This window comes from Heloderma suspectum, chromosome 2 (assembly GCF_057233095.1).
Source record: "Heloderma suspectum isolate Gila_16-S chromosome 2, 16-S_ref, whole genome shotgun sequence".
Classification (NCBI taxonomy): Eukaryota; Metazoa; Chordata; class Lepidosauria; order Squamata; family Helodermatidae; genus Heloderma; species Heloderma suspectum.
This window is the reverse complement of record NC_139459.1, coordinates 345455515-345477485: the sequence shown is the minus strand read 5'-3', so window position 1 is coordinate 345477485 and position 21971 is coordinate 345455515. Positions and strand designations below refer to the sequence as shown.

Sequence of the window (21971 nt, the reverse complement as noted above, 5' to 3'; positions counted from 1 at the left end):
TCTGGCCACCATTTTGGAGCGATGGCTAGGCATGTAGTGCTCACACTTGTGAGTGTGAACCATTGCGAGAGTCTCGGGTTGGGGAACTGACAAACCGATGGTGTGGAAATGAAGGAGCACAAAACACCCACATTTACCTAAAAAAGGACTGAAAGACACAGCAGAGCCCTCAAATACAAAACAGCCACTGAAGTGTTGTACCCCCACACTCATGGGACTGCACAGCTCCGCATTTCAGTCTAATGGCAAAAAAAGGGCATGGCGAGTCTGTTAGGGAAGCGCGCAGTACATTGCGAGTGTATTGTAGGGCTTGCTGAGTCAAAGCCACATTGCTGCACAGTTGCAACGGGGTGGGGGGTCAAAGCGGTGCCATATAGATGCGGCCCAGTGGAGCAATCCTACAGGATAGGCAGCTGCCTCCAAACTCAGAGGCGACTGCCTATCCAATGCAGGGTAGGAGAAGCGCGGAGGGGATCATCCCCTCCATGCTTCAGCCACCCTGCATTTGCAGCTAGACAGATGATTTTGGCTGTCTAGCTGCAGGAAGTCAGAGCGGGGGAAGTGGCAGCTGGACGACACACTGGATGTGTCATACTGGATTTCCGACTTCCCTGCCCTGGCATACCTCCAGGAACTCCCCGTTTTCACTGCTCTGTGCTCCTCTTCCGACCACGGAGTGTGGGGCCATTCCACGCTGCCTATGAGGCAGTGCAGGAGGGGGTGAAGGTTGGTTCTCAGGGAGTGCGGGCTCCAAGGTCGGTTGCTGGGAACTTACCTATCCTATGGCCATCTAGCCACTGACTAGCGGCCATAGGATTGTGCCCTAGGAGACTGGAATATATTTGCACATTTCCAAGGTATCATGTTAGCTGCCCTTTTATGATATTGAAGGAATATCGGGTTTCATTATGACTAAATAAGTAAAAGCCATTCACCATGGTTATGATGAATATTTTCTTTTGATTTTATATCACAGTAACAAACCATGGCCAAATTTCTTAACACAGAGAGCATGCCCTTGAAATGTAGTCCCATGAATTAAAATTTGCCACACCAATTAAAGTTTTAATTGTTTAACTGCTCAGTTAAAATGGGCAGCCCTAGTATAATATATAAATACTGCCAGCCACTATTATTGTTCAATAGCATATGTTAATGTATTTAAAGCATTTTACCCCACTCTTCAGCCAAAAGGGCTTCTAGAACAGCTTACTTAAGATCAATAACAGTCCCTGCATGTAGGTAGACAGACAAGAAGATAGATAATTTATTCATTATATTTTTAATATGCCCAATAACAAACATTCTCTGGGCAGATTACAAACAGTTAAAAGCCTAAAATGCCATACAGACAGTTAAAAATATACAATAAAATAAAAATATTTAAAAGAATGAAATACATTACAAAACTAACAACATATGAATAGATAAAACATCTATAAAATCTAAGATTAGGTCTCTAAAATGCATGGAAGAAACAAAAAGGTCTTTGCCTGGCTCTGAAGAGGTAACTCACTCTCTCTCTCTCTCTCTCTCTCTCTCTCTCTGTATATATATAACAGACACACACACACACATCCCTCTTCTACTGGATGAACAGTGGCAGATATCAAAGAAGCACCGGGAGTTCAGTTCAGCAAATCCTGCAGCCACTGAAATAATCACCTGGGTTTCACAGTCACCGCAGCCCACTGTGGCTTATTTAAGCTAGGTTGCCAACTCACATCCCCGTCCTGGCTTCTCGTGTCTTCCGAACCAGCGAGGGTGGCTTGTTGGGGTGGTTAATAAACCACCACACAACCCTACAACAGGACATGAGTTCTGGGTGCTTTGCTAACCACCCCAACAACCTACCCTTGCTGGGTCCGGATGTCATGACAGCCTGCACCCAGTGAGGATAATTAGGGAAATGAGCCAGCATGTGCAAGGGTAGTTAACAAGCCACTGTGAGCTGGGCGAATGGCTCATAATGCAGCCACTCTGATCGTTCAGTGTGGGGGGGTTTTTGAATTAGCTGGCAGGAAGGATAGAAAAAACGATGAGGGTGTTCAAGGCTGATTGATGTGGCTGGAGGGAAATGGAAGAACCAGTGTAGAAACAGTGGGTAAAAGTTCTTAATGCATTGTTGTTTCCTTGCATGTATCAATATACTGTTGTGTATTGATAGGCTTTTGCTGTGAACTGATACCAAGCTGTGAATTGTGGGTGACTCTCAAGGAAGGAAAGAAGGAAGCAGAGTGGGGGAGTAAGAAAAGGATGGATGGGAAGCTTAGTTGTTTGTTCACTGTATTTAAAAGGCCATGGAAATGGTTTTCAAGCCAAAAAACAATGGGCTGGTCTACATGTCTACAAAAATTTAAGCCATAAAACCCTTCCTGGACTCTACCAATTCATATTGCAAGTATATGGGTCAGAGTTTTTGATGCTTCACCATATAAAAGAGACTCCAGGCAAATAGAGAGCTTGCACACTTAAGAGGGTGAGATTTCTTCCTGATGTGCTACTCTTCTACATGCAAGGAGGAGCCTTTTACATGAAGGAGCATGCAATAACATCACACCACCTGTGGTCTGGAGCGGTATAGTCTAGAAAGGACCCTTAAGTACATGATTTTGCTAATCATGTAAGTTTGCCCAGTCATTCCCAGTCAGATGGTAAAGAACAGGGAGGAGAAGTGAGAACGGAAGCAAAAGGAGAAATAAAAAAGTGGGATGAATGAAAAATATGGAGAACGAGAGAGAAATAAGACCCTGTCCCATTTTCCTTTCATTTGCACACCCATTTCCCACCCATCTTTATTGCATTTGTTCTCTTCCCCTGTTTCATCTTGCCTGCATGTTCAGCAGCCTGCGTAGAAACATGAAGGACCGTACATTTTTGGCAACTGTTCCAAAGTCAGTTAAGGCTGTCCCCTGAGGCCTAATTTACAGAAACAGCAGACAAGTTGGTAAAACTGTTCCTGGACTGTAGCATTTCATACTGTTCGAAGGGGTTTTACATGGTTGAATGCTTTCCCTTCCAGGGGGAATCTCTGAACATATCTAGGGCACAATTCCCCTAGAACTCTTCTCCTTGACATTTAGGCTGCACTTGCACAGACCGCTAAGCCATGGTTTATGTTAACTGTGGTTTGTTGCTTTTGCTGTGAATTGTCTTGCAGACAAATAAACAAACTGCAACTTGTTTTCTTTATTTCTTGTTTGTTTCTCTCCCACCAATTTTGCTAGCCTTCAGAGCGGTTTTGTTTTCAGGCTGCTCTTTCTGGGAAATGTTTCAGGCCAGACATGAGTGCAAACAAACCAGGGATAATCCACAATTTTGGATTCAGACATCATGACAAACCATGGTTTAAACAAGCCAGGCTTTGCAAGCCAACAACAAACCATGGCTTCTGTTTGTGTTTGTAGCGGGTTAACATATCATGGTTTGTTTGCAGGGATGGGTTCAGACACAATGAAAAGTCGTATTTCAACAAACCATATTATGGCTTTGCTTTATGTGGGCACCAGGCCTTAGTATGCTCTGTGCAGGGAGGGTTTTCTATTTTGGTTGGTTTTTAACACTGAGGAACATTTAGTTGTGTGATACCTCCACCTGCAGTCGGAAGTGGTACAGCCCAAGAACAGTTTTATCACCTCACCTGCTCTTTCCGCGAACTAGGCCTTAATTCTGGGGAGCTTTGTTTCTTGCCTGAGAAGTCCTAGAATGTTTAGTGATTTGCTTGCTAGTGGGTTGAAAACAGACAGGAGGAGTGGGGAACTAAGGGTGAACCTCTTGGGGATCCTTTTGTGGAAGAGAGGACTTAGCGAGTCAGAGCAGGAGGGCTGGAAAAGCCAGGACTCCTGGGTTCCTTCCTTCTGTCCAAAGTGCTAACGATGGCATGTGTACATCATTATACCATATGTCATTTGGTGTCTGTGTCTCTTGCTGCTGTGTTTGGGATGAGAGGCCTCAGAGGGACAGGAATCCCTAAAGTGCTGCCTCTTCTCTGTGTCACGCCTTACCTTTCGTATGCGTCTCTCCATCCGTCTGTCTGTTCCTCATCCGTCTGTTTGTCTTCTCCACCCACCTGCCCTCCCCTTCTCCCGACAGCTCTGCTGCTCAGCAACCCGGCTTACCATCTCTTCCTGGCCACTTATGCCCAGCCAATGGGAAGGCCTGCTTTCCCGCCACCCAACCGGGTTAAGCCAATCAACACCAATGGTAAGGAGGGTGCCAAGCTTGTGTGGCACGACTGGGAACCTGGGTGGCCACACTCCAAGCTAAGAACGTTCTGCCTTCTGCAATTTCTCTCCCTCCCGCCAGGGGGTGCTGTCTGTCTCCATCTCTTCTTCCCCCGCCATTGTCTGTCCCCAGTTCATCTCCCTCTTGTCTATCCTGTGCATGGCTCTAACCCCTCTTGCTGAGACAACGTTTAACCTTCAGCTTTGCAGGTTCTGCGATGCAGCAGCTTCTGGGGTGGACAGGGTGGTTCGGAAGGCAGGAATTCCTACAGGGCTGCTTTGGTCCAAAGCTGAGATACAGCTGGCTCTGAGGTTGCGATGGCTGCTGGGTTCCTACAAGAGCAGCCATACGTGGGGTGGAGCAAACACCTCCCAGTATCGACTGCTGAGATGAACTCACCCTTATTTGTCTCTTTCCTTCCCCAGCATGTGGGGCTGACTACATGGAACCAGAAACCACAGGCAGCCAGATGGGCTTCCAAAACAACGTTCCCCATTATGCTGAAGCTGACATCATCAACCTGCAAGGGGTGACCGGCGGGAATACGTATGCTGTACCGGCCGTCGCGGTGGACGCCCTCGCTGGCAAGGACATGGCGCTGGGCGAGTTCCCCCGGGAGAGGCTCATCTTCAAGGAGAAGCTAGGGGAAGGGCAGTTTGGAGAGGTAAGTCCATCAGTGCACATGTCCCAGTAGAAGGATACAATTCTAAAGGTTGTTATTTATTTATTTACAGCATGTTCCCCCTGCTCTTCAGCCAAAAAAGGCTCCCGGAGCAGCTTACAAAGATTTACTATTACGGCAGCCCTGTCCTCAGGTTTACAATCTAAAAGACGCGAGACAAAGGAAAAGGGATTGGGAGCGAGGAGGAAAAAAGCAAACGCATCCCCGGCTGACGTATTGGGCCTAGTTGGACTTGCTCTTGCCATGTTGTTCTTCTTGGGAGACTGGGGGCGCAGCCTCCTCGTGGCGCTTGGTTCTCTGAGCTATCTTAGATGCTCGTTTCAGTGGAAGGGCCGGGTATACATTTTGAAAAATAACAGAGTATAGACCTCAGTGGTAGATGCTGTTAACTTCCCATGTTCAGTCACTAGCCTCTCTCTTTGGAGGAGGTAGTGCAGGGGTGGGGGAACGTGTGGCCCTCCTGCTATTGTTGGACTGTAGCTCTCATCATCCCTCAACGTTGGCCTGGATGGCTGGGGCACATGGGAGTTGGAGTCCGACAACATCTGGAGGGCCACAGGTGTCACCAGCCCTGATTTAAGGAAGCAAGGCTAGGAAAGGCTAACACTTCAGAGCCTGGGAAGCTGCTGGTTGTGACCGACAGCGCTGGAGCAATGGTTTGACTCTGGGTACGGTTGCCCCTTGGGACTAAACAAGACGTGACAGGGGAGATCCATGATGGGATCTCCCTAACCCTTTTCTTAGGTTAAAGGCAGCCGTGGGAAGGGTGAAATCTGGATCAGGGCTCTGGTGACGGGAGTAGAGGTTTAACACTTAACCCTTTCCTTCCAGCGCCATTTCTTTAATTTAAATGCCCCCTCCCTGCTGCTAACTAAATGAAACTTATTTTCCCCTTCTTCCCCCATGGCTAATAGCAGTTTTGGGGGATGGATTTAAGTTTGGGTGGGGGGACGGATAAACCCCCAGTAGTGTGACCCTGATCCAAATCCCAAACACCCCATGCAGATGCTTTTAACCAATGTTAAAGTCATCAGGAGATCCGATCACATATCTATGTTGCATCTAGCTTTCCCTCTTATTTGGCTACATGCCTTTTCTCCACTCTCACATATTTGTGTCCCTGCCCCCCTTCACTGCCATATAGGGATCATTATACTGACCTATCTTACAGGTTAACAATATAATGCACGTGAAGTACTTCAAACACTCTAATGTTCTATAGAAGTCATTCCCTCTAATGTTGAATGTGAGTGGACCGTGCTGATAGTTTTATTAAGCAAAACGGACCCACCGAGAAGCAGGAGAGAGGTATCTGCATGTTCAGGTACACCCTGAGTTTTGTAGAAGTATAAAAATCTTTAAAAAGAAAGAAAGAGGGCAAACCCCAGAATAACAAATGGCTGAACATGCCTGCACTCACAGAGGGGAATGGGGAAGGAGCAAGGAGTGAATGCAGAAGTGGGGGGGGGGGGCAGGGGGGAGAGATCAGCCAGGTCCCTCTCACAGCATGAGCCACATACAGACCACATTTAGACAGTTGCAGGTGAACAGCCGCTGGCTCTGGGAGGAGGAGGAGGAAGCAGGAAAAAGAACATGAGACAGAGGTGGGGGAGGAAAGGTGAGCAAGGACAGGGGACACGGGGAAGATGGAAACAGGTGGAGGTGAGGGAAGTGGAAGATGGAGCAACAGGGCACAAAGGAAGAGAAAGGAGCAAAATGGAAAGCACAGCAACACACCAGGAACTCAGCACAGTATTTTCTTGCAGGAAATTTGCACTGTTAGCTTAAGAAATCTTTGCTAAACTTAAGCATCCCAACAGGTGAAATCTAAGTTCTGCTTGCAACAGTTTGGTTCTGGTATCTAATAGTTCCTTCAGTAAAATTACCTTAACATGCAAAGGAACTGCAGAGTTTGCAGGGAAGTTGAGGTGTGTGGCTCTGGGGGCTTATTTTTCTCTAGCATTGATCTCTCCTCTTTGGCCATGTATCTTAATTGCCTGTGATGGTGCTTAGGAGATGCCCTTGAAGGGGAAGAACCAAGATGGGGGATGGTACTTGTCATTACCTCTTTTTTTTTTTTTTAAGCAAGAGATGAAGGCTGTGCCAAAGCTGAAATCCCATACACACTTATCTCGGAGAGCCTTGAACTCAATGGGCCTTGAGTAGGCAATAGGCATGTATAGGATTGTGCTATAACTCAAGTGATATGCAAGAGTTTAAAATGCACAGGTCCCTGCCAAATTGGCTTGTAATAATAAAACATTTCTAAGGAAGAGGCAGATTAACATTGATATTTAGTATCTCCTGGGGCCAGTCTAAATGGAAATGCTTTGTGAAGCAATGTCGGCAAAATCCGTGTTTTCATGGAATTGAATTAGCTCTTTCCACAGTACACGCAGCGCTGTATTCCTCTGCTTTTGAAGTGTATACGGGAACTGAAGCCGCATTCGTTGGGGTGGGGTGGGCGAGTCCCGCTGCAAGTAGAAATTAACATCAGCAATTGCGTAGGTGCAGGGCGGCCAATGAGTGGAGGCTTGCTGCCCCTCCCTCGCGTGTTCAACGAAGTACAATGCAGGACTTGCTTACGAGTAGATGTTCATGACAGACTCTGTATACCCCACATACACACACACATTTATGAGGCAGGTAGGCAAGCAGGCAGCCGTTGCTGCCTGGAGACTGAGCAGGAGTGCAAGAGGCTCTGAGAGCAGAGAGCACGGAGCTGGTGAGGGGGGGAGAGTGATTAGCACGTTGTCTTTGATGTATATTAACTCCCCAATCAACAGCCCCCCCCCCCGAAACATGGCTCAGTGTAGTGCTTCTGTGTACATGTTCATGAAAATCATCTGCCCTGGCAATCACCCTTTCTTAGCTGCACAGCTTTGAATCAAAAGGCATCCGCCGTTTCTCAGCTGTGCACCTTTGTAGCTGCACAGTTTCAAAACAGCAGGGCTGGCTCCTATCTCCACTCTCAAGCTGAATGACTATTTAAAGTGAGAGGCAGATACGTGGAACTGAAGGCAATGAGTTACTTCCAGGTAGACAAGTTTACCCCCCTGCTCTCCCCATGACCCCGCCCCACGCTACTTTCCCTTCCTCCAACCAGCGCCACTTCCACCAGCCTGTGCCAAAGCCAGCTGAGGTCGCACAGACTCCCGAACAGCACTGAAGCTGCTGTGACAGGAAAATCCGACACCAAATGAGGTTGAAAAAAACCTGGATTTAGGGCAAGAAATGCCAGCCTAGCTACGGAGAGCAGTATATGTCATCTGACACTATTGATCTGGGGGTGGAGTAGAACTGGAGTAAAAGCCCCATGTAGATGGGGCCCTGTTTAAATTGGAAGATTGTTAGTTATGAATCATTTTTGTCTCATTGAGTCTTTCTGATTCTTTTTCTGACATTTTCTTTCTCTGCTATCTGCTTTCCATCATTCCTCTTCCCTTCTGCTTGCTTTCTATCCAGTCCGTTGCCAGCAGCAACGTTTCACCCTTTGCTGCTACCAGGCCTCTTCCTTTTCAACCCTCTCCTCATCTTTCTCAATTCCTCTGTCTCCCCCTTTGTCTGTAGAAACAGCAGCCTCATGCCATCCTGGCCTCTCTAACTAATTTGCAGTCCTGGCCATGTGAAACAGTCACTTTAGGAGGCAGATTCTCTTGGAGGCCATTTTTTGGACTCTAGCCTGTTTCTCTGTGTATCATTTTAGAAACTGATTTTCAGTCTAAGATGGCGGTAGTGGGCAGGGGGGACAATTTTGTCTTTTTGCTTCTGGAAAAAGATATGGTAAGTAGGCAGGGACAGAGGTAGATCTGGGGGTGGGGGTGGGCAGAGACAGGTTAATGGGCAGATCTTGTCAGGGGAGGGGCTGGTCAGGGGTAGAGCTTGGTGACTGGGGTACACCAGGGAGTGGGGCCTGACTGATTCTTCGCTCCCTGACCCCTTCCTCCAATTTTTAAAAATAAAAACCTTGGAAAATCTTAGGGCAGTCTTTCTCTCCCTTTCTAGCCTCTATAGCCTTGCTCTTTCCTCTCTTCCCCTTTTCCTTGCTATTTCCCCCTCCCCACCTCCCTATTTCTCTCCCTTCCCCACCTCTTTAGTTCACTCTTGACTAGCCAGGCCCCCACAGCAGCCACTATGTAGCTGGCCACATCCTCTGTGGGAGCCATTTTATGGTGGTGCCCACAGCAGTTTCTCAAATTCCCAAATGTGCCCATAGATTCAGAAGGGTTGGGGACCCCTGGATTAGGGTATGGCATCAATAGAATAAAACAATGGAATCCCCATCATAAAGCACCTACTTTGTTGAACAAGATATGTGATTACCAAACCTGAGGCTAAAATACTGAATGGACAGGTAACATACTTGACAGTTGGCAACCATATTTTCCCTTTAAGTGTGAAAATGTCTAAGGCCGGCCAGGCTATTTTGTGATGGAAGGACCAAGAGGTGGAGAAAAGGGGCCTTCCTCTCTGACAGCCGCAACTGTTTCCTCTTCTTTGCCCTCCCCTTGTGATTCGATGGTCTTGTTTCTCCCCACAAGGTTCACTTGTGTGAGGTGGAGAACCCTCAAGACCTTCTAAGCTTGGAGTTCCCCTTCAATGTGCGCAAGGGGCGCCCTCTGCTGGTGGCGGTGAAGATTCTGCGCTCTGATGCCACAAAGAATGCCAGGTGGGCGTACAACCCTCTCTGCCTAGGTAAAACTTGAAAAATAAGCAACACCAAAGGGCAACCCATTATAGAGTCATGGAATTGTAAGGCTAAAAGTCACCAGATGGCACCATCTGGTCCATTGACTTCTGCAGTAACGCTGGGTTATTAGCGTTACCAGTGGAGGCTGGTGGCCGCAGTTTTGGTGGGGTTGTGAGTCCATTCTGGGTTTCAGTCAGAACCAGCCAAAACTCTAAAGCAGCTCTCCAAATTGCTGAGCCTATTTTGGGGATAGGGTTAAGCACCTTGGATAGCTCCTTGAGAGTTCTGGCTGCTTCTGGCTGAAACCCAGAATGGATGCACAGCCCCACTGAAATCTTAGCCACCAGCCTCCACTGGATGTTACTGAAGCCCTATCAGTGGGTTTTATATTGATGTAGACCCCTGGTTTGTCTAGCCCAGAACTGTCTACCGTGCCCGGTGGTGGCTCTTCAGATCTCGGAAAGCGGTCTTTCCCAGCTATGCTAACAGAGACCTCTTTCACTTGGGGATGCCGAGGATTGAAAGATCTTATTCGTGCAAAGCCTGTGTTCTGCCACTGAATGGCAGGCCTTCTTCTGCAGAGGTTTATCTATTCTCATTCATGAAAATCTGATAATGGGATATCCACAGTCCTGTTCCAGCCCTTGAGCGTTACCAGCTGTTCTTGATATGTTTAATCTTTGCTCTCCTACTTTGGATTTTCTTTAGCTCTACCTTCAGCCAGGGCCTATGAGAAGCGAATGCAAGGGGATTTGTCCATGGCTGCAGGCGTCAAGTGAGGCAGGGGCCTCACCTAACAGCTGGTGTCGCCCCATTCCTGTGGCCACACATTTCATCTCCTCTGTTCAAGACCAGTCATTTTGGCCTGGCCTGGGAAATGATTTGAGTGGAACACAGCGTTGCTGCTAAGCAATTTCAGTTAGCCCTCCCCAACCACTTCTGTATGAGCCAAGTTCAGCTTTCATTCATGCCCCTGCATTATCAGAGGGTAAAATCCAACCTAAGTCCCAGTTAGAATAGACCCATTGAAATGAATGGGTCATAACTAACTTAAACCCCTTTCATTTCAATGGGTCTACCCTAATTAGGACTTGCATTGGATTTTACCAAGAGTTCTCAGTTCTATGGAGGCTTCTGCTTGCATTCAAGCAAGCACATGAAGAACTCACACACCCTGCCTTAAGACCTCCCACAACATGGGAAGGTCAGGGATGGAAGTGGGGGGCAGAGACATTGAAGGTGGGGCATGCATGTGTGCCTACATCCCCTCCCCACTTTTAGCCCTCATGTGAGCAGGCTGAAGGCCTGCATAGGGCTCTAGTGAAGACGAGATATATGCTACATTCAAACTTATGTGGGGTATGCAACTCTATTTGGGAATAGTGCTTTTGAGTAGAGAAGATAATAGTCATTCATTCATTCATTAGAATTTGTATCCTGCTCTCAGCCAAAAAGCCTCCCAGAGCAGCTTGCATGCAATTGGTAAAACAAGACAGTCCCTGCCTGCAGGCATACAATCTAAAAAGACACAACACACAAGGAAAAAGGGATGGGGAGGGAAGAGGAAAAAATTAAGGAGTCTGTCAGCAGGGCTGATGGAATGGTCCTGCTTCCCCTCTCATTTCCCTCTGTACAGCCTGCTGGAATGGCTGCTGGTGGCAATCATGTGGATGTTCTTTAATAGGTGACAAAACAGTGGGGTTGGATGGGCTACAACCATATCCCATAACCAGGGCAAAGGTACTGGAAATTGTGTTGGGAGAAGGGTATGAAGATGTTGAAATCGTATTTTAAAACACTGCATCAACCTGGCGGTCAAAAAACGAGATAAAAATCAAATACTTCACGCACACAAAAGATGCTGGGGACCAGCTTTCTTCCCATGAGAGCAGTGAGTCACCCCCTTGTCTGTGTCCTCTTCTGCCTATGAAGGAATGACTTCCTGAAGGAGGTGAAGATCATGTCTCGCCTGAAGGACCTCAACATTGTGAGGCTGCTGGGCGTGTGTGTGCAGGACGACCCCCTGTGCATGATCACCGAGTACATGGAGAACGGCGACCTCAACCAGTTCCTCAGTGGGCATGAGCTGGAAGATAAGATGGGTGGTAGCCCCAGCGGGAAACCAACCATCAGGTACTAACTCTGGATACCTGAAAGCAACACCCAATAATTCAAGACTAGGGCTGGAACAAAATGCTAATCTATCTTCATCTGTACAATGCTGCCCTAGAGAGAGACTTTGTGTATGAAGCGCTTAAGGTATTTAATCAACAAATAAACAAACAAATTTGAGGAGAAATATTCACAAATGCTATAGATTTGACTTTACCTTTTCCAAATTAACTTTATTTCCAAAGCCAGCCAAGAGTCCTGAGCCATCTTAAAGGGAAACCAATTTATTGTGGTATTAATGTCTCATAGGCCTCTTTCCTCAGGACTCTTTGATGCAAGAGACAAACTTGGCTATTCTTTTGGAAGGTTTGTCGGAATTTCCAGTTATAAATACCATTGGATTTAGGGGATGATTTTTTTTTTTTTTTACGTCAGAGGAGTATTGAATTTGGCAAACTGATACATAACAATATTACCTTGGGGGTTCATTAACTAGATTTCATATCTGAACATTTTAAAAGTAGCTATCAAATTTTCAAAGCAAAGTTTGAAATTCAAGAAGTTAAATTTCAATTCTGAAATGTCAAATTTCAAATGTGTGAAATTTTATTTCCTCTCTAGTGTGAGGGGGCTATCAAGATAGAAAGTGCTGGGCCAGCCAACAAAAAGATATGATGTTTAACTGGATTCACATTCATTGGGTCACTAGACTCCTGAGACAAATTCATTTCAGTTTCATTCACCTCCGACCCCCGCAGATGTGTTGGACTACAGCTCCCATAATTCTCAGCCACATGGCCATTATGGGAGTTGCAGTCCAACACATCTGCAAGGCAGTGGGTTGGGGAAAGCTGTTTGAGTTTGGTTAGTTAAGTACCCTAAAGGCAAGTGCTGTACCCAGCTACCCCAGTGTCTGATGGGAACATCCTGTACATCTCTTCTCTCACAGGGTCTTATGAGAGCATTCCTGACACGTCTTTGTTCTTTCTGTCCTCATTACTCAGCTATCCAACCCTGGTTCATGTAGGGGCCCAAATTGCCTCAGGAATGGCCTTCCTGGCCTCCCTCAACTTTGTGCACCGGGACTTGGCTACACGAAACTGCCTAGTGGGGGAAGGGTTCACCATCAAGATTGCGGACTTTGGCATGAGTCGGAACCTCTACGCTGGGGACTATTATCGGATCCAGGGCCGGGCAGTGCTGCCTATCCGCTGGATGGCCTGGGAGTGTATCCTCATGGTAAGAACGTAAATCTGGAGGCATTTCTTTAAGGCAGGGTTAAGCAACCAGGTGCCCTCCAGAGGTTGTGGATTGTAGCTCCCATAAGCCACAGCCAGCATGGCCAGTGGTCAGAGATTATGGGCGTTGTAGTCTAAAACATCTGGAGGGCACCAGCTTGCCCACCCTGCTTTAGGAGTTGCATTCTGGGAGGAAGGGTAGGGCAATTCTTTTGCCTCCTCCATTCTCATCTACCTTACCTTTCTTGGTGGCTGTTTCCTTATCCAAATGGCATCCATACAAGGGTGGCTTTGGTGATCAACAAAAGCAACAAGGGTGGCACTTTAAAGACTCATAAATCCATTGATTATGGTATAAGCTTATGCCATCATACACTTGTTAGTCTTGAAGGTGCCGCAAGACTCTTTGTTGTTTTGGCCGCTACAGGCCAACTTAGCAGCCCCTCTGGAAACTACTGTCATGATCAGATTTGTTTGCAGGGGGCACTGTGTGGCAGTTTTGGTGGCTTTATAAAGCGTTGCTCAGGGACGGGATGGTGCTGCAGCGGGATTGAGGACTTTTTGGTGTGGAGGGTATGTTGGGAGATGGGATTCTCATGCTTTCTAAATGGGAGGCATAGCACAGGAATGGGGAACTTGTGTCCTCCAGAGGATGTGGGACTGCAACTCCCTTTACCCCTCACCATGGGCTATGCTGGCTAGGAATGATGGGAGTTGCCATCCAAAAACATCTGGAGGCTCACACGATTCCCATCTCAGGTATAGCAAATGGAAGGCTGGTAACTCAAAAGGGACCACTCTGGCCTGTGAAGGATTCCACAGATAAATACATTCCCCAAGAGGAGGAGGAGACAAAGCCAAATGAGTAAGAGAGGCTGGTAGTTGAGGCAGGCCAGATAAGTCTTGAGGTGAGGCATTACTTTTAAATAAATAAATGATCTGTGCCCAGAAAACTAAAATTCTGAATAGTACAACTTGTCAATGTTATGCAAGGCGAGCAAATGTGCACAACTTATTTTTTGCATAATGTACTCTGGTTTTGCTGGCTAGTCTTGGGGGCCCCAGGTACATTGTATCCCTGCTCCCAACCATTGCAGTGTCTGTGGCTTCTGAGATTTCAGCAGACATTGAGTGCACACTTTGAGGGCTTCTCTACATGAGCAATTTATTGCACGCTCGTGATTGGCCACTCACAGAAGTTTGCAGGTCCTTTGCATGATGTCATCAACTTCCATGACATCTCCCACACTTTTCCCTGTTTATCCCACTGTCAAGATTCCCTTAGCCCCCACTTTACTTCAACGCCTGCCCGAACATACACAGACTCTATAGCTTTTAATCCATTACTTCACAGTGTCATACAGATGCAAATTCTCAGAGAAGCTCTGTCTACAAAGGAATGCCTTCAGGGGATTCAAATGGGATTTATGAGAGTCCCGCTGTTTGAAGAGGGAGGCGGTCTGGCTAGCCTAACTTAAGGCGGGGAGGTCCTTCTCTTCTCGTGAGGCCTCCAAGCACAGCTTTTCATGCAAGGCCAATCGGGTAGATCGTCTAAGTTCCATCCCTGCCTTCTCTCTCTTTACTCTGTGTCTGCGTCTAGCATCTATTAGGTCATCTTCCCCAAACCCCACCTCCTCCTGTTCACTGCTTCTCACAGGGGTGTGGGGTAAGGAGGGACCCTCATGCTCAGCCATCGGACATTTGTAACCTGAGAAGCACACCTACTCATATCTGGACTAGCCTGGGGAAACACCTCTCCCATGTTTGACGGTTCTCCTTCAGAATCTGAACTGCTATACAACTCCCTGCACTCAGAAACACTCCTGACACCCACTTTCAAAAAGAACAGAGATAAGCTGGAATTTAAAAAAAACGCAGGATGTTGCCTGTGTGTAATGGCGGTATAGTGCTATAATACGGCCACTTGATGGGGCCGTTTCATTGAACATATAGAGCATTGCTAAGAAAGGAAGTTTTCAGTTCCACATCATGTGCTGGCTGTCTAAAGGAGCCCATCCTAATTCTGCAAAGAAAACGGAAGCAGAAAGCCCCGGTAAAGTTGCGGGATTTTAGCATGGTGTAGAAATGTAGAAAGTTCCAAACATATCTTCACAGTCATATTGGCTGGAAGCTTCATTATTTTTAAAACAAAGCTGAGATATTCAGGAAACTGGATCCTGCACCCGGAACCGCATTTTGTGTTTGATCCTGTGGAATTGCAGCATACCTACTCTGAACTGGCTTTGTTCAAGGCATTGTACAGGGCTGGTGAGAAGAACTAAGCCAGAAGGCTTTGGCTTGGGGAGGTCATCTTGGTAATTACCTAGGGTCTTTGCCAAGTGTTTGGGCCATGCTGAGGATGAAGACAGCGTGAGAGGGATGGTAACGGGAAAAGAGGGAGGGAGGGGAGGTGAAAGGATGTGTGAAAGGGGAGGGGCTCTGGAAACCCTTTTATTTTCCCCCTCCTGTTCCGTTTCCCCTCAGGGTAAGTTCACCACAGCCAGTGATGTCTGGGCCTTTGGCGTCACACTCTGGGAGGTGCTTATGCTTTGCCAGGAGCAACCCTACAGCCAGCTCACTGACGAAGCTGTCATCGAGAATGCTGGCGAGTTCTTCCGGCACCAGGGCAAGCAGGTAATGACACGGGTGGCCGGAGTGGGGCGGGGAGGGAGAGGGCTAGCCAGAAGCCACTATGTGCCTAAGGACTTCTGACACTGAGGCTGTGAATGTTATAGGCCAGAATTTTCACTGTATCGATGGACCGACCTAGGAACAAACAGGAAGATGGTAGGGCAGGCCTGCCTAACATGTGACCTGCCAAACTGAAAGCACCCAGCCTCAATGAAGCTCATGTTTTACCAGGCTGGGGTGGGGTGGAGTGTCAAGCACCTGGAAAACCAGAATATGTGGCTTGTGGGCTGCCTTCAGGTTGGTGGCTTGCACATTGTGCAGGCCTGTCTTCAGGATAGGATGGAGCTGGGAGAGGGTGCTTAGGAGAGGAGGGAATTGCAGACCTGCCAGTGGTCTCAATTAAGCATGCAAGATTTGCCTTGCTGGATCTACCTAGCCCAGCATACTGTTGGCTGATTCAACTGTGAAGCCCTCCAGATGTGTTGGGCTACAGTTCCCATCTTCCCCAACCAGCATGGCCAACACACCTAGAGGGCTCCAGGTTGGAGAAGGCTGCTCTTGTGTGTGATCGTCAGAGGCACACGCTCCCCTTAAACATGGAGGATTCATTCTTTGCTGTCATGCCAGTAGCCATTGGGATCTCACCCTCTATGGTTCCGCCTATTTCTTTTTGAAAGCTGTCTGAGCTTGTGGCCACCATCACTGCACCTTGCTAATGATGCATTGTGTGAAGTAGTACTTCCTTTTGTTTGGCTTGCCTACTTGTGAAGGAGACATCCCAGGGTGAGCACCACTCTCTCTCCTGTTTTGACCAGGCGTGTAGGATAGCACCTGTCTCACCACAGAAGGTACTCAGCACTCCCAGACTCAGAGGAGAGCACTTCTGTGCATGTCCAGAATGCTCTTCCCTTACCTTTGCGGCCCATGGAATTTTGGGGAAGGGGAGCAAGCTTCTCTTTTGAGCACCAGGGTTTTCAACAAAGAGAAAGGTACTAGAGATGAAGTCTACTTGCACCTGTTTCCCAAGCCCCAGACGTGAAAGGAGGCAGAATGGGGTTACTTTCTGGCAAGCAAAACATATTCTTCACATACTTCAAGAAACTCGCTACATCACATGTTCCAGGATGGAGCCCTCCCTTTGCGAAGAGGTCTGGGTGTCCTGCTCAAAATTAAGCCCTGGCTAAAAAGATGTGGGAACATACCAGCTGTGTTTGGAGCCTGCCTGCCTCAGGGCCTTGTAACACCTCCCTTTCCCTCCACCCCCAGGTCTATCTCTCCCGTCCTCCTGCCTGCCCCTTGGCTGTCTACGAGGTGATGCTGAGATGCTGGGCACGAGAGGCCAAGGACCGCCCATCTTTCCAATACCTGCACCACTTCCTGGCTGAGGATGCCCTCAATATGGTGTGAACCAGGCTGGCACTGGCCAGTGGTGGCTACACTGAGGAGTCAGGCAGCACTGCAGAGACTGCTGGGGCAGGGTGTGGTTCAGGGGGCCTCGTGCTCTGGAATCTACTCTACTGGGCTGCCCGTGGGGCATCTGTCCATCCCTGGCCCAGCCATGTCCACCCATCGCTCTCCATCCACCCCCAGATACATCATTCTGCATTCGCTCTCTTTCTCTCTCTTCTGCCTACTCATCTCCAAACACCTGTTGACCCTTCCATCTCATGACCCGGAACTGCCATTCAGAGAGACCTGTCCAACACATTCCTCCTTCTCTATTTCTCCAGTCTGTGTATCCACATACATACCTAATTTTCTTTTTGTCCTGTGTCTTCTTTTTCTAATTTGGTTCTGTCCAATCTACCTTAATCTGAACAAACTTCAGTGATACCCACATTTGACCGCGTGTCCATTCGCTGATGTACACGCAGTTGTCTGCATTCTTTTCTATATATATGTGTTCTATTATTTCTCCATATTTCCATCATATAATTTCCTTCCTTCCTTCCTTCCTTCCTTCCTTCCTTCCTTCCTTCCTTCCTTCCATTTCCAGGTTCTCAAAGTGTGAGTTGAGCCTCCCCAGTGGAGCAGGGGTGGTTGGTAGATATCCTAGGAACTCCTCCCTAACCTCATTCCTCCAACCAGAGATAACATGTGTTCTGATTGGTCCAGGAGACAGAATACTCATCCAGTCACTTATTTCTAGTCTGTTCAATGCTGGCCACCTTGTGTATGCTGCTATGACAGCTGGTGTAATACAGTGACTAAGGGGGTGAGCATGGAAGGGCTCAGTTCAGATCTCTCCTCAGCTATAACCTCACCTGGGTGGGCTTAGGCAAGGCCCTATTCCCTCAGCCTTAATCCCCTCATCAGCAACATGAGTCTAACAGTACTGGCCTACTTTACAGGATTGCTGTAAAGATTACTGAGATAATATACACGAAACACTTTTGGACACTCAGCAATACTAAGAATGATCGTTACTGCAGGCTTTGTGCCATCACCCTGTTGGGGCCAATGTGGTTATGGCCTGATTTGGAATTATTTCCTTTTCTTTTGGCTCTTTTTAATTCCCCATGATTCTTCTTTTTGCCAGTCCCAAACCAGTGGCTCTCCAACTGTGGGGCAGCACTCCCTCTCACGTTGCATTTGTTGCGTGGGGAGGTGACTGCTTCCCGACCTCTCCATCACCCTAGCCTGATTTGGGAATAGCTACATCTTTGTTCTAACGTTTCCCCCTGGGTGCGGTTTCAGGCAGGACTGGAGATCTCCTTTCTGATTAAGGGTTGGATTAATGCCCCCATCTGCAGACCCCTGCACACAGCAGCAGGCACGTGACTGCATGCATGGATCTTGACACGCTCTGGGGAACAGATGGTTGGTGGTGGTTTTGGGGAAGTCTGGAAGGCAGGAAAAGCCTAGAAAGGGAGGAAAAGCGCCAACAGGTTAAGACACACTGTTCTTAAAATGCATTGGGTTCCATTTCCCCCCACTATTGGGATGAATCATGGCCATCAGCTGAAACCCCTGTTATATCTCAGTGACATTTGGGGTGGTTGGGGGAAAGGATGCGCAGACTGTGCCTTTTCCTTGCATTATGGAGGCTCACCCTTTTAATCTTTGAGAACACTGGCTCTGTTTCCTTTTTCCTGTTTATACTCTTTTCCCCAGAGAGTGTTGCTCTCTTACTGCCATTCTTTCTGAGAAAGTGTAGTGGGGAGGAGGCACCTAGAACCTTGGGCGGACTCCACAGTGGGGACTGCATCTTTGCCTTTAGATTTCATGGACAACTGGAGTAACACTGGCTAAACAAATAGGACCCTCTGGTCCAAGCACACTGGGATTATTAACTGAGCACTGGATGCTTGGAGAGGCTGGAAGAAGTGGTGTCAAAGGTACTTCACAAATCCATTGTAGGCTGGGGGGACCCAGCACTCGCTGCTCTTAAGGGGACAAGGGGGATACCTCTTGGCCTTACCCACTTTGACAAGTTAAAGAGACAGGAGACCCAACTCGCAAGATCTGACATGGCACAGAATGGACTTCAGGCTAGAAGTGATCATAGTCTGAACTTAAAAAAAAAGAATCAGCGCTGGGTTTCCAAACGGGTCAGTTTTCCATTCCACCTTCACAATGTGCCACAGATCCATCCCAGCTGGGGGCCTGGCCCTATTCTTTGTAAAAAAAATAATAATTCCTTTTTCCTGGAGACTTGAGGTGACGTGATTGTAGATACTGTACTGTACAAAGCGGTGGGGGAAGGGATGCACTTTTCCAAAGCAAGCAGAGCGTCTCGGGGAATCAGTCTGTTGTTTTGCCCCCATTGTGATTCCATTGTGGAGTCGCCCCCAAGGCTGTGTCCTTGAAAGTCAGCACCACCCTCGTGCGCACAGCAGTGGAATCTGTGCACATGCACAGCTGCACATTGTTCCGTGCTGCATCAGGTCCACACAGGCAACTCTTAAGTGATAATCGATGCAATAAGGTTTGCTAATGCTAATACCTTGTTTGGTGGGAAGGGGAGGGAAATGTGCTTTCCCCCTTCCCCTGCAAGTGTTTGGTTTCCTACCTGTGAAAACACACAAAACATATTGCATTTTCTATTGACTGAAATCATCAAGTATCTTTTAAAATGTACGGTTTGTTTAAATGGATAGTTGTAGAAACCAGTTTGGGGTAAGGGTGGGAGATTCTCAAAATATGTCATCAAAATGTTCTAAAACCATTCGAGCTTTCTATGCTTTTTGCTTCAGCTTTTGGCAGGTACACCTTATAAGAAAGTAATCAAGAGAAAACATAAATGACAATTATATATATATACACACACACACACACAAATACATATATTGAGCACCATCCTTCAAAGGTTATGACGTTTAGCCCATTCCTATGTGCGTTTACTCAGACGTTCTGCTGAGTTCAGTGGGGTTTACTGCCAAGTCAGCGTGCACAGGATTGTAGCTTATGTCCCATTCCATTGCTTTTGATGGGTTGGATCCAGAGGTGTCCTGGCAAACGAAATTCTGGCAGTGGCGCTGTTCTATAAACAGTTGTGCAAGACCTAGTGGAAGAGATTGCGCAGTGCCTTGTGCTAGCATGCGTCTTGAGACCTTTTGCAACTGTTTGCACTTACGGATTTCAGTTCTCCTAGCTTGGCTGAGGATCTTGTGCAAAGTCTGAGAAAGGCCTTCTGCGCCTGGACGAGGTCTTCAGCTTACAGAAGGCATGTCTGGATTCAGTCCAGTGGGACGTACACCACAATCCTAAGCATGCTCACTCAGGAAGACATCCCACTGAGTTGAAAGGGGTTTTCTTCCGAGGAAGCATACATGGGATTGTAGCCTTAGACATGACTAACTTTTGCTTAATCAGGACAGACTAATGTTTTGAATATTTTCAACTGTGTGAAATGACTCATCTTAACTAGATGTATATTTCTATTTGAAGAGGTTTCAGTAGCACACAATGCCCATTGTTGCTTCTCCATTTCATTGACTCTACGCTTACCCTGTCGGATTCCTTTTTATTTCATGTTTCCCTGAGGATACTTGTAGCTGTTTGTTTGTTTATTTGTAATGTGCATCAGGATGTGTATATATTTGAAGAGCAGAAAAGAAAATAGACAGATTTTTTACACTAATATATAGATGTTTGGGGTTTTTTAGTCCTTTCCATTTATGTGGTGAAATAAAATACTTTGCATTTTGTACAGTACTTTTGTCCAAGTTGGTCTGTGAACTGGGCAGTGGGGACTGGGGGAATAGAACTGCACAAGGAGATGGGGCAAGTACGGCCCTATCATGAGGTGGTGAAGAAGGCAATATAAGTGGTGGTAGAGTTTGGACATTCTCTGCCCCTTCTCCTCAGACACTATGCAGTGCCATCTGAAAGGCATTATTACCTCCACTGACACAGGAACAGGGCAGACAGCATAACAGGCAGTGGGGGAAGCAGAGAACGAACTGATATACAAAATCAAGAGTAGACCATCAGAAAAGCCAGGCTGGATCAGACCAAGGGTCCATCTAGTCCAGCATTCTTTTCACACAGTGGCCAACCAGCTGTTGAACAGGAACGCACAAGCAGGACATGACTTCAACAGCTCATTTCCCTAGCAAGTGGTGTACATAGGTATACTGCCTCTGATACTGGAGGTAGCATATAGCCATCAGGACTAGTAGCCACTGATAGCCTTCTCCAGGAATTGATCCAACTCCCTTTTAAAGTCATCCAAATTAGTGGCTATCACTACATCTTGTGGTAGCGAATCCCATAGTTTATGTGCTGTGTGAAGAAGTACTTCCTTTTATCTGTCCTGAATCTCCCACCAATCAGCTTCATGGGATGACCCTGGGTTGTAGTATTATGAGACGGAGAAAAATGTCTCCCTATCCACATTCTCCACACTATGCATAATTTTGTACACCTCTATCATGTCTCCCCTTATTCACCTTTTCTCCAAGCTAAACAATCCCAAATGTTGTAACCTTCTCTCATAGGCTCTTGCCCCTTGATCATCTCAGTTGCCCCTTTCTGCACTTTCCCCAGCTCTACAATATCTTTTTTTTAGGTGTGGTGACCTGAACTGTACACAGTATTCCAAGAGCTTTTTCACATGGAGCTTTTATCCTGCTATTGATATTGGTTACTCACGGACGTTGGCGGGTCCTTTACATGTTGTCATCAACCTCCAGGGCATCTCCCACACTACATGACCTTTATTCCATTTTTTTAATGATCAGAGATAATGAGCTATCCAGTTACAGTGTTTGAGTTCTGCTTGAGTTTCCTCATGAAAAAGGAAAAGCTGTAATAAGAGGAGCTAGACCACAGCGCCATCTAGTGGCTGTATAATGAAACATATGAAAGACTCAGAAGGGGGAAGGGGTGGGAGGAAGCACGTGTAAAGGGAGTCCATCGCGACCCTGCATTTAAAACGGAAACAGAAAGC

General features: G+C 47.2%; 1 protein-coding gene across 2 annotated transcripts in view; it reads left to right on the top strand.

The window, feature by feature from the left end:
* DDR1 (discoidin domain receptor tyrosine kinase 1) overlaps positions 1 to 20728 on the top strand; it is an 87020-nt gene extending 66292 nt beyond the window's left edge. The window contains exons 12-18 of one of the 2 annotated variants that reach the window (XM_084830479.1): positions 4093 to 4203; positions 4650 to 4888; positions 9448 to 9575; positions 11529 to 11729; positions 12713 to 12947; positions 15431 to 15580; positions 16844 to 20728. In XM_084830479.1, coding sequence (XP_084686605.1) covers positions 4093 to 4203; positions 4650 to 4888; positions 9448 to 9575; positions 11529 to 11729; positions 12713 to 12947; positions 15431 to 15580; positions 16844 to 16984 — 1205 coding nt within the window. In that variant the 3' untranslated portion in view covers positions 16985 to 20728. The remainder of the gene's footprint in view (positions 1 to 4092; positions 4204 to 4649; positions 4889 to 9447; positions 9576 to 11528; positions 11730 to 12712; positions 12948 to 15430; positions 15581 to 16843) is intronic. The other variant, XM_084830480.1, reaches the window with a different exon arrangement.
* Positions 20729 to 21971: the final 1243 nt, after the last annotated feature.